Source organism: Pogona vitticeps, chromosome 2, assembly GCF_051106095.1.
Source record: "Pogona vitticeps strain Pit_001003342236 chromosome 2, PviZW2.1, whole genome shotgun sequence".
NCBI classification, from domain to species: Eukaryota; Metazoa; Chordata; class Lepidosauria; order Squamata; family Agamidae; genus Pogona; species Pogona vitticeps.
In genome coordinates, this window is record NC_135784.1 from 14273621 (window position 1) to 14286611 (window position 12991).

A 12991-nucleotide genomic window follows, 5' to 3' on the forward strand; every position below is an offset into this window, starting at 1 on the left:
GGAGGATAAGGTGGCATACAACTTATTTAAATGAATAAAAATACTATAAATTGCTGCGAGTGTTATCCTTTTAGGCAAACAGTGGGGTGTAAATGTGATTAATAAACAAAAATAACATCCACATTCATTTCATAAAACTTAAAACAGTTTCTCTGCCTTCCTACTGTGAAAAAACAAAACAAATATTGTGCACAGTCCTTCTATCTTTCCCTTTCATTGTATCCCAACTTTCTCTGCAATCTGAGACTCGAGGCAGCTCAGAGAAGATTTCAAAAGGGCACAAAGACGGACAAGAGACAAAAATAAAAAAAAGGCCCACCGATTTTTAGAAGTTCAACATCTGTCCATTAAAAGCGTATTTCTTACATGCTGTTGGATAGGCAGCTCAGCGATTTAGGCATCTGACTGACAGGGGCTGGACTCTATGATCCCGAGAGTGCCGAACAACCTTTCCGCCCTTCCCTTTTAACCACCCTATTTACCTGCCAGAGGTCCTCCAAAAGAGGTAGAACCATGGAATCCTAGTTCCTAGACGAGCTGACAGGAAGACTAGAAGTCACTTCCTGTTTCCGCCCCAATGGTGCGCCCGTCTTTTCCTTCCCTGATGAGCCCCCCCCTCTTTAGAGTTCCAGGCGGAAGTGAAGGCGCCTCTTAGGGAAGCCGGGAAGCCCCTGGGTGGGGAGAAGGAGGGGAGGTGGGGCAGCGGTTGGAGGACCTGGTTGTGGGGCTTGGCTTGAGGGAGAAAGAGAGGTCAGGGCGTTGGGAGAAGGAGAGGCGGAGAGAAGGGGAGCCCGAGCTGGGGGGGGTTCCCTGGAAGACCTTTCCTTCCTTCCTTCCTTCCTTCCTTCCTTCCTTCCTTCTCTCTCTCTCTTCCTCCCTCCAAGGCCAAGGCAGGTGAACCTTCTCCGGGGATCGTCCCCAAACTCCCCTCCTCCTCCTCCGAGGTCTCCTTCCTCCACAGTTTGAAAACCCAGATAATTAAAGAAGATTAGAAGAATCATAATTGGACTGAGAACACAGCAGTCAATTCAGGACAGGTAGTATCACATCATCTTAGTTAGAGGCCTGCATTTTAAAAGTAAAGCCTTTGCAGTGCCGTTTTCTCACTCCCCTCCCTCTTCCATGCCTTCTTGTGGGCATATTGGAATACAGCTGTTTTTACCCCTCCTGGAGGTAAAATTTCCTTGGATTTGCTTCTGGTGAGGCAGGTGACAATCCCGGGAATGTGTGTGGCTGGGAGAGACACCTAGCAGTGTTGAGTAACATTCCCTCTGTCTCACATAAGGGAGCCATTTCCAAGCCTTCAGCTTGCCCCTGAGTTTTGTTATGTCTTTGCTTTTCCTACAGAGGGACAAGGCGGTCCATTTGCTTCCATTCTTTCGGCTCCTCTTGTAGATGAAAGTGGAGGTCTCAGCCAGTTCTGGAGCTGGAAAGGAGCTGAATGACATGGAGGGTTGGAGCAAGGAGGAATTCCCAGAAAGAACTGGACAGAACAACCTTGATTCAGACTCTCCTGACCTGGAAGCCCAGTGCCAGCATTTTCGGGAATTGAGCTACCAGGAGGATGAAGGGCCGCGAGTGGTTTGTAGCCAACTTCATCGTCTCTGCCGTCAGTGGCTAAAGCCAGAAAAACACACCAAGGCTGAAATCCTGGACCTGATCGTCCTTGAACAGTTCCTGGCTGTCCTGCCACCAGCGATGAAGATCTGGGTCAGAGAGTGCAAGCCAGAAACCGCTTCCCAGGCCGTGTCGCTGGCGGAAGGTTTCCTCCTGAGCCAGAGAGTGGAGAAGGAGGAGGAAGAGGAACTGGTGAGAGTTTAGGTCTATCGTTTTGATTGTAGGCCCTCGTTGAATCCTCATGTAACACGCTGGTTCTTAACCTTGAGTTACTCAGGAGTTTTGGAGTGCAACTCCCAGAAGCCTTCACCACCAGCTGTCCTGACTGGGGTTTCTGGGAGTTGCAGTTCAAAAGCATCCGAGTAACAAAGGTTAAGAACCACTGATGTAACACACACAGACACACGTAGAGTACATATGAGTTGATGGTACTGCCTCAGAGCAGTAGTCTTTCTGTTTAATATATTTTCTGTATTGTACTGTGCATATATTACTATACCGTATTCTGTATCGCCTGCTGTAATGTTGTAATGGTTCATATTTATTATCGGCCTCTCAAAATGTATTTTTCAAAATGTATTTTTCTACTTCTATATCCTGACTCCTTGGACCTTAAATCGATTCTCCTGGCCTCTGTGCCAGCAAACCCCTCATTGCATTTCTGCATATCAAAGCATTACCGATACAATGGTTTCTCACATTCAGGCTACAGGAAGAAAGATATCAAACCACAGGCAAGAATCATCAAGGAACATTTGGGTAGCATTTCCAAAACAATTGAGTTTCCTTTCTCCAAACGACCTGAAACAATTAAGCTTTTCTCTAAACATTTTCAGGCTTCTTCCTAAATCTGATGTTTTTTCCTTTACTATTAATTTTTAAATTTGCTCCTCCATTCCTGTGTTGGGTATCCAGAATTTGCTATGTGCATTTTTTTTTTGTACAGAGTTGTTCAGAATCTGTCCCTGGCTCCCCTCTGGCAGTGGACTCCCCTTTGTCCCTCAGGCAGAGGTCACTGGAGGGGATTGGAGGAGCCGTCTCACAGGGTAAGACCCAGTCAGCCCATTTCTTCTCGATCTCCCTTATTTGCATCTTTCCAAAGCCAGTGAATGGCCTTTGAAGCCTCCTGCATGAAATTCATGAAAGTTTTGTTGATCAAAGCAGGAAGATTCTTTTTTGAGTAAGTTGGGGATAAAATTCATGGGAAGAATAAGAGATCTTTCCTTGCAGGCATTGAAAATATGCAGGGAACCTCTCCCTCATCTCTCCTTTGCGGAGGAATGGAAGCTGTGCATGTGCAGCCAGAACAGGTAAAGGGGATTGGATGGGGAGATGGGGAAGGAGGCTGGGCACCTTTGTTTCCTGTCTGCCTCCTCGGCTGGATATCGTTTGCTCCCTTCCGTTCACTTCTTTCAGTATTGTGTAGTAAATGGCCTTGCAGTTACCTCAGGGAACGGTTCTCTCTGGCCTTGGATTTCCAGCCCACATTTTGTGCTTAGAGATGCACCAGTTTATCCCAGTTTGTGTCGGGCTCTGGCTCCCCAACACTGCCTCTTCATCCGATCTGCCACTCACTTACCTCGGCTTGCATGCTTTTCCCACCTTCTTGGCTGATCTCCCAGTCCCCAGCAAGAGTACAGACGTCTCTGCCCCGCCCTTTTCTCTGAGTGGCAGGTCAGCCAAGAGGGGGTGGGGCAGAGAAGCCTGAGCTGCTGCCAAGAGTGGAGGAGGTGCAGGAAGTGAGGGTGCTGGTTGAGCCAGAGGAGGCAGGGCAGGGGAGCAGCAGTACCTGTGCTACTCCCTTATGCACTGGGACAAACTGGTTTGTGCCCATCTCTAGTTGTGTTCATTCTCTTCTTGTCGGTATTTACTGAGAGTCAAACTTCTTTCAGGGTCCTGTAACCTTTGATGAAGTTGCCGTGAATTTCACAGAGGCGGAGTGGGCATTGCTGGATCAGAACCAAAGGGCCTGCCACAGGGACGTCATGGAGGAGACGCGTGAAAATGTGGTGTCTTTGGGTGAGCTGTGCTTTTCTTCCCCTTCAGTCAACAGATCCACAGTGCAAATCGTACCAAAGAATATGTAGCCTATCACTGCTGTGAGCGTTTACAAAACAGGTGAAAAACAACTAGTCACTTGGATAGGATATTCCATTTCAGATGTACAGGTCTAAAGCTTAATCCACACTAATCGATACATTCCCCAGAAGGCAGACAGGAAAGGGCCAGTGATAGCTCCTCCCCTTTAGAGAAACAGGAAAAGGAGGTGGGACTGAAATGCAGACTTCTAAGAATACGAGTCTAACTGTTGGTACAGGAGGTCTGAGAATCAACAAGGGAACTGACCATTCTTTTCTCATGTTTACTTCCAAATTCCCACTTCTGGTCATTTTGGGGTGCCTAGGTTCTCAGAGGCGATGCCAACCTTTTCAGCAATCTGAGATGACCCCTTCTAATGGGATTTTCTTTATTTCAGCCTGTGAGGGAAGACACAGCGAGCACCAGGAAGAATTGTATTGCTTAGGCTTGGAAACAGATGTTTGTAAAGAGAGTTATCTTCAAGGAAGGAGATGTGAAGCAAATAAACACAATAGAAATGAAGATTTTGCTTTTCCACTCGGAGATTCGCAAGATGCTTTGCTCCAGGAAAACAGAGAGAAAAGGAAGGAAATGGGTAAATGTTCTTTGGGGAGAAATAACTATAGTCTAAGTGCTGCTTGGACAATCCACATGGGAGGAAGACCACTGAAAACCCCAGAAAGTGGCAAGAGTCTTTGTGATTATTCCCCCTTCAGAATTCACCAAACTTTTTGGAGCTTCGATTGTAGAAAGAGTTTCCAGCACAGACCAAACTCTGTTTTCCCTCAGGGAACAGAAACAGAGAAACCTTTTAAATGTGTAGAGTGTGGAAAGAGCTTCAGTCACAGGGCATACCTGACTTGTCATCTGCGGTTCCACACCAGGGAGAAAGCATTTCAGTGCTCAGAATGTGGAAAGAGCTTTGGGAAGAACAATACCCTGAAAAACCACATGAGAATCCACACAGGGGAGAAACCGTTTGCATGCTTGGAATGTGGAAAGAGCTTCAGTCGCAGCGAATCCCTGACCTCCCATATGAGGATCCACACTGGGGAGAAACCATTTCAGTGCTCAGCATGTGGAAATAGCTTTGGGCAGAACAGGACCCTGAAAAACCACATGAGAATCCACACAGGGGAGAAACCGTTTGCGTGCTTGGAATGTGGAAAGAGCTTCAGTCGCAGTGAATCCCTGACTGCCCATCTGAGGATCCACACCGGGGAGAAACCATTTAAGTGCTCAGAATGTGGGAAGACCTTCCGTCACAGCTCAACTCTTTCTTTTCATCAGAAACTCCATAATGGAGAAAAACGGTTTAAATGTGTGGTCTGTGGAAAGTGCTTCAGTCACAGCACACACTTGGTTCGCCATATGAGGATCCACACAGGGGAGAAACCATTTGCATGCTTGGAATGTGGGAAGAGCTTCAGGCAGAGGTCATGCCTGGCTCGTCATCTGCGGATCCATACCGGGGAGAAACCATTTCAGTGCTCAGAATGTGGAAAGAGCTTTGGCCATGGCACAACCCTGAAAAACCACATGAGAATCCACACGGGGGAGAAACTGTTTGCGTGCTTGGAATGTGGGAAGAGCTTCAGGCAGAGGGCACAACTCACTTCTCATCAAAGAAGCCACAGAGAGAGAGAGACAGAAAAGTTTCAAAGCTTGGAGGGTCACGAGACTTTCAAGAAGGGGAGGCATCTGATTTCCCATCGAAACATTCACCCCGGTGAGAACCTGGCCGGGCTGCCTCCAGACATTGCATCAGGGAAAGATGAAATTGTGTTTCCTCTAGAAACAAAGAACGAGAACAGATTTTTGTAGTTCCAAGGAAACACTGGGGTAAAATCTGATTTTCTAACGACTGTCGTGGATTGTCCTCTTTTCCCCTTCACTGACCTTTTTCCTACACCAAAAAGCTCTCTGTCTCTGTAGGCATCCTTCAGTCTCGAGAGACTACAGTATGTTATCGTGCTCTATACGGAGGTCTTGGAACAGCGTCTGGTGTGGCTTAGAAGGCCAATTCGAGAGTGACAATCTCTTTCACACTGAAGAAAAATCCCATTTGTCCTCTGACCAGCTCCCTGATTTTGCTCATTTCGCGACTGCCTGTTTGCCTTGGCCTGCTGGACAAGTGTCTCTTCAAACCAAAAAGCAAACAAAAGAAAATCATGGAAATGTGGTTCCCTTTCTAACATTAGCCCTCCAGCCTTCTCCCCACACCCCAAAAGGCCCTTTTCCCCCTTTGCACCCTACTTCCCCAAAGAACCGGCCCTGGGATGAGAGTTTTGCTTTCTCACCCCCAGAAGCGACTCTTTTTCAGCTAGCGGTGCAAACACCCCCCCTCCCATTTTATATATGCCCCTAAGATATGTGGCCATCCTCTCTGTGCCTGTGGGAAACAGGGAGACGCTCCCTTTGGAGGGTCAGGCCTGTCCTGGCTTCTCTTGCCTAGAACCTGCTTTTTTTGCTCCTCCTTAAATTGACTGGGGATGCAGGGGTCCTTTCCTCCTGCACTCCTTGCTTTCTTTCCTGCCTCCTGGATGCTCCCAATTGCATAACAACACAAAAAGGAGAACCCCAGCAGCTTGAAGCTTGCCTTTGGTTTTGAAAAAGTCCCCTACTCATTCTGGTCCTGCTGGGAGGATCGCTGTAAATTGTTTGCAATCCTATTGCGTAGCCTTGAAGGTAACCTGAGTAGGCCCACTGACACTTGTGGAGACTGGCAAGTGCACTCCTTCCTCAGTTGCCGTGATTCAAACAGGCCTCCTCTGGTTGCGACTTCCTCCGCTAAGCTACAGGGGTTCAGCCATTGCATCATTATGGCAGCTGGATGGGCTTCTGTGTAGCTAGAAAAGCCTGTTTTCTAGACAAAATCCTGTTGATTCTACAAGGCCCCGAAAGAAAAGAGCAGGATAGTGATCATTAATATTGGTTGTTATGATTCCAGTTCCCTGCTTTATCGACTCAACTGATTTTAATGGGTTTACAGCTGACATTGTTTTCCATTTGATTGTTTATTAAATCTCTTCTCTTGATGTTTGTAAATGACCTGGAACATGAAACGTAGTATAAAGGAAACTTTGAAGAGTAACCTGTAATAAAAGTAGCAATAAAAATGATTATACATTTATTTATTGTGTTTATTTTATTTGTTGGCCATTTGCCTCCTTTTCAAGACTGAAGGCAGCTTACAAGTATGTTATAAATAAGTGCAACGAAAAAGCACAATGAATTACAAAATCCAATACAGTGGTGCCCCACTTGATGATTACCTTGTTAGAAGAGGTAATTGCTTAACGATGAGTATGATGTTTGTATCGTTTTTTTAATTTAACCACAATCAGTTCCCTGCTTCGGGAACCAATTTCCCGCTTAACAACGATCAAAACAGCTGATCGTTGGGTTTTCAAAATGGCCGCCCGCTGTGCAAAATGGCTCCCCGCTGAGTTTTAGGATGGATTCTTCACTATACAACCACCAGAAAATGGCCGTCCTATGGTGGATCTTTGCTGGATGCTGAGGTATTTCACCCATTGGAAGGCATTGAACCAGTTTTGAATGCATTTCAATGGGTTTTTTACTTTTGCTTGACGACAATTTCATTCTACAGTGATTTTGCTGGAACGGATTATCCTCGTCAAGCAGGCCATCACTGTAATTTGTCAGGTGAAAGCAAAGACATAATCAATACAATTGTTTTGTTACCTGCAGCTCAATTACTGAAAACTGGAACTTTGTGCATTTTAAAATATCAATCCGTATGAGAGCCACTGTGGGGATAAGTGAGGGATTATTTCAATTTTTTATTTTTACTTCCCTCCCCCTAAAAGATTTCAGTTTTTTGTTCATATAGCTCATGAAAAGTCGGAAAAGTTCTGAAATGATTTATCTTTGTCCCATTTTTTTCCATCACAGACACTTGACATTTTAACAGGTGTATAAATTTTTTTATATCCACTGTAGAGAACCCAATTTTAATAGTGAATGCTGTACATAGCATGGTCTCTGACTCCACTTGGTGGCCACTTCTGGTAATGACATAGCGGAAATATGTTTCTATAGTGAAGATGACTGTATACAGTGGTGCCTCGCCTTACGACCATTTCGCATTACGACCAGCTCTGATCACAAAATTTAGCTTCTACTGTATTTGCGACCAGAGCTTCGAGTTACAACCAGAAAAGGGCAGGGGAAAAGGCAGGGAATTCAAATGGTCTTACAGTTGGTCAGCGAATTGGCTGCTTCTTTATAGCTCTTTTGCCCCAATGGTTAGAGTGTGTTCGTTGGAGGAGGCTTGGGAGTGCCTGGTGCTGCTTTCTGCTTCTGGGTTAGTACATTTACAGGGTTTTGCGGGGTAGGTTTGGGCTGGGGGATTATGTTTCTGTGCTGTGATTTTTGTGGGTGTTTTTGTGTGCCCCATGGGGCTTGCAGTGGTAAGTATTTTTTGATCTGGTTTTTTGGGGGGGAATTTTTTTCAGCCAGAACAGATTAATCACGTTCCAATGTATTCCTATTGGAAATGGTGCTTCAACGTATGATCATTCTGAATTACGACCATCATTCCATAAAGGATTAAGTCCATACGTTGAGGCACCACTGTATATAGTGTGGCTTCTGGCTTCATCTAGTGTCTTGTTCTGGTAACTTCAGTTTCAGAAATACATATTTCTAGGATTTTATTTTAATGTTTTTAATATTTTCAGACCGTGGATAAGGGAATCAGTGGATAAGGCAGTCATACTGCATTAATAAATATCCTTTTACATTATGTTGGGTTTTTTCCATTTCAGATTCTTTATTTTGTTTTTGGTGAATGTGGGTTTTGATTTTCTCCTTTATAAGCTGCTGATGCAAGAAAAAAGAAGACTGAAGATGAACTGAATGAAGAATATTCAGAAAACGGCCCTAAAAAGAGGAGAAGCAACAGACAAGGAAAACAGAAACCAGTTGGAAAAGAAGGAATGACTCTTTCCCTTCCCCCTTGAGGACTTTCCAGGAAATCTCCATCAAAGAAGAAATGAACCAAAGCAATGGAAGGCTTGAATGCTCTGTGTGCAAGGAAAACTTCAACTGTCACGCCAGTCTAAAAGCTCACTGGGAAACCCATAATCAAAAGAAGCTACAGAAATACTCAGAATACAGCAAATATATAAGTATTCATGGAGAAGAGGACAATAAAGGAAGAAGAAGAATAAAGATAGAGGAAGAAGACGATTACTGCAGGAGGTCCCAACTATGGTGGTGGGGAACACAGTTGATTTTTATTTTGGTTTATGTATTTTATATTTATGTTTAATTTGAAGTTTAAGAAATATTTAAAAAATAAATTAATAATAATAATAATTCATCCCTGGGAAGAGATATGGGTAGCTACACAGGAGAGAAATCATATAAATGTCTGGAATGTGGGAAGAGCTTCAGTGATAGAAGCAACCTTAGTCCCCATCAAGGTATCCACATAGGGAAGAAACCCTATCAGTGCTTGGAGTGCAGAAAGACTTTCAGCCGGAGCACAGGTCTTGCTCGTCATCTGAGACTCCATAGAGGACAGAAGCCCTTTAAATGCCTGGAATGCAGGAAGAGCTTCTGTAATACAAGCAATCTCCATTCACACCAGACAGTCCACACAGAGGAGAAACCCTTTAAGCGTCTAGAATTTAGGAAGAGGTTTCAGTGCAGCAGGTACTTGGTTTCCCATATGAGAATCCACACATCAGAAAAGCCCTATAAATGCTTGCAGTGTGGAAAGAGCTTCCGTCACAGAGCAAGTCTAACAACTCATCACATAATACACACAAAGGGAGAAATGTTGCTGAAGGGTGGAGAGTGGTCAGCGACCTTTGAACAGAGAATGTACGTTATAAATCATCGAAGAATCCACACAGCTGAGAATCCTGCAAAATTATTCACACTTCAACCATTAGAAGTATTTATCTAGATGGAGACTATAGTCATGTTTTGTTAACATCCAGTCCATGGAAATACATATGTTGCTCGCATAAAACAAATTTGTTTTTCAGATACTTAAAAAAAAAAAAATTGCACTACAACTCCCAGCATTCACGATGAATTTCCCCAACCAGAAATCTGGCATCTGTAATGAAAATCCCAAATCTGCAGAGGAGTTACACCTGTGACCCTCTCTGATCTTTGATTAAATAAAGTACCCATTCAACCAAAGAAAAACTGGATGATCTTCATACATTGTCAAAGAAACAGACTATGAAGCAGAGAGTTAAGTCTGATAAAGCATCTCTTTCGCTGTTCTGATAAAACACCAGTTTCACAGGAAGCAAGTCACTGAATCTCTCCAAAGCCAATTCATCATCCACCACAGCCTTGTCGGTGGGCAGCAGGAGCCAAAGCCTCTTACAGCACCGTAAAGAACTGGGCACAGAACGGAGAGGAAGATGGACTCCTGCCGTACGAGACTTATTTTCCGATGCAAACCAGAATCTGCTTGCTATTTTTAAAAAATAATTTATTGTCATTGTAAGTTTATACATAGTATAAACAAACAACAAAATTTACACTGACACCCACTAATGATCCCCCACTAGAGACACAAACATCTACACCGCAGGCTAAGTAAGACTGTCCAACTGTTCACTGCTGGTGGTCTCTAAGTTCATAATTAAGGGCAATTATAGCTCTGGGATAAAAATTATTCAGAAAACTTGTGGTCGTACTCTTAATTGTTCTGTATCTTCTGCCAGATGGCAACTATCCGAAAGGATAGACATTGCAGGTGTACCTTATGTTTAGTGTTCGCTAAATATGAGTTTTATCTGTTACTATTTCTCTTATTATTATTTCTTTCCTCTTCAGACAAACCTTTAAGCAGTCGGTTATCTCATAAAGGCTGGTTTCTAACATACAGATTTATAAATGTTTTTGCTTTTTTTATACTTTATTGTTTAATCTTAATCTATTTTTAATGGTTTCTTAGATGTCTTATTTATGTAATGTTTTTACATTTGTTGTTTTATCTGTTGTGAGCTGCCTTAGGTGGGGGATAAGGTGGCATATAAATAATTTAAATCAATGAATACTATAAATTGCCGTGAGTGCTATCCATTTAGGCGAAAGGTGGGGTGTAAATGTGATTAATAAATAAAAATAACATCCACATTCAGTTTATAAAACTGAACAATTTCTCTGCCCTCCTACTGTGATTGTTGTTATTTAGTCGTGTCCGACTCTTCGTGACCCCATGGACTTGAGCACGCCAGGCCCTCCTGTCTTCCACTGCCTCCCGGAGTTGGGTCAAAGTCATGTTGGTTGCTTCGATGACACTGTCCAACCATCTCATCCTCTGTTTTCCACTTCTCTTGCCTTCACACTTTCCTAACTTCAGGGTCTTTTCCAGGGAGTCTTCTCATGAGATGGCCAAAGTATTGGAGCCTCAGGGTTGATTTCCTTCAAAATGGATAGGTTTGTTCTATTTGCAGTTCAGGGGACTTTCAAGAGTCTCCTCCAGCACCACAATTCAAAACCGTAAATTCTTCGGCGGTGTGAGTGGAGACAAAGAAGTGTGCCACCCTCACAGACACCCAAGAGTGAAGAAAACGAAGGATGTGTAGTAGGAGAATTGATTAAGTTGGACGATGAGGAGAATGTGACTAATAAGGCGATAGAAGTGTTCTTGGCTGAGAGAACGAGGGATTGGGGGGAGGAGTTAGAGACGTGGAGTTGGGACGACCCTATAAAAGAGGAGGCACCAAGAGAGAAAGGGGTAGATTCAAGAAAGGAGAAAAGCACACAGATGGTAGAAACAGGGATAGAGAGAGAAAAGATTGCAACATTGGTAAAGAGTTTCCCGAACCTAATGAAGGAGGACGGACTTGCTGCTACCCAAAGAAGTCAATAAGTTGGGAGCAGGTGAGCAACGTGGGGAATGGAAGCGAGGAGTGGTTCTAGCCAGCCCTTTGGTGGTGGACAAGGGGATCCCTGGTGGAACCAGTCCTTTCCTTCCCAGATTAGAGGAATCGGTCGTGATACATCCATGCTGCAGAACAACTTTTTCGGTGCTGAGTGTGCCAGCTGGGAACATGAACTGGGTTACACGCTTTGGGGGGAAGAAACAATAAAAGTTAAAGAGAATGGACCTGGGGGTGGCCCCAAGAAGTTTTGTTCAGTAAATGATGAAGAGTTACCAAATCCGTTTAGTTCAGAATTGTTTAATGATAGAGTTAATAAAACAAATCCTTTTTTGACGGTTACTTCGTCTCCGGCTGTCATTCCCGCCGAATCCTTGGGCCCGCCTATCTTGGAAAAGGAACCCAATCACAGGTGGTCAGCCTTCTTTATTATATTCAAGCTCTCACTTCCATACATCGCTACTTCAAAAACCATAGCTTTGACTACATGGACTTTTGTTGGCAATGTGATGTCTCTGCTTTTTAAGATGCTGTCTAGGTTTGCCATCACTTTCATCCCAATGAGTAGGTGTCTTTTGATCTCATGGCTGCTGTCACCATCTGCAATGATCATGGAGCCCAAGAAAGTAAAATCTGTCACTATCTACATACCTTCCACTTCTCTTTCCCAGGAAGTGATGGGACCAGTGGCCATGATCTTAATTTTTTTTTAATGTTCAGCTTCAGACCATTTTTGGCGCTCTCCTCTTTCACCCTCATTACGAGGTTCTTTAATTCCTCCTCACTTTCTGCCATCAGAGTGACATCATCTACATATCGGAGGTTGTTGATATTTCTTCCAGCAATCTTAATTGCTTTTTGCATGATGTATTCTGAATACTGTATAAGTTATATAAGCAGGAGGACAACCTGTTTTACATACAGATTTCTCAGGAGATTGATAAGGTGGTCAGGCACTCCCATTTCTTTAAGAACTTGCCATAGCTTCTTGTCCACACAGTCAAAGGCTTTTGCGTAGTTAATGAAGCAGAAGTAGATGTTTTTCTGGAACACTCTGGCTTTCTCCATAATCCAGCTCATGTTAGCAATTTGGTCTCTAGTTCCTCTGCCCTTCTAAAACCAGCTTGTACTTCGGGCTGGTCTCGGTCCACATACTGCTGAAGCCCACCTTGTAGGATTTTGAGCATAACCTTACTAGCGTGTGAAATGAGTGCAATTGTACAGTAGTTGAACCATTCTTTGGCACTGCCATTTTTTGGGAATGAGATGTATGCTGATCTTTTCCAATCCTCTGGCCACTGCTGAGTTTTCCAAACTTGCTGGCATATTGAGTGTAGCACCTTAACAGCGTCATCTTTTAAGATTTTCAATATTTCGACTGGAATGCCATGGCCTCCATTGGCCTTGTTGTT

The 12991-nt window shown here is 43.9% G+C and overlaps 1 protein-coding gene across 2 annotated transcripts in view; it reads left to right on the forward strand.

Moving 5' to 3' along the window:
- LOC110070772 (zinc finger protein 18-like) overlaps positions 1-12991 on the forward strand; it is a 134663-nt gene that overhangs the window by 67864 nt on the left and 53808 nt on the right. The window contains exons 1-6 of one of the 2 annotated variants that reach the window (XM_078387421.1): positions 615-1037; positions 1348-1809; positions 2564-2663; positions 2848-2927; positions 3510-3636; positions 4094-6829. In XM_078387421.1, the coding sequence (XP_078243547.1) occupies positions 1396-1809; positions 2564-2663; positions 2848-2927; positions 3510-3636; positions 4094-5520 (2148 nt within the window). In that variant the 5' untranslated portion in view covers positions 615-1037; positions 1348-1395 and the 3' untranslated portion in view covers positions 5521-6829. Of the gene's footprint in view, positions 1-614; positions 1038-1347; positions 1810-2563; positions 2664-2847; positions 2928-3509; positions 3637-4093; positions 6830-12991 lie in introns of those variants that run through there. The other variant, XM_078387419.1, reaches the window with a different exon arrangement.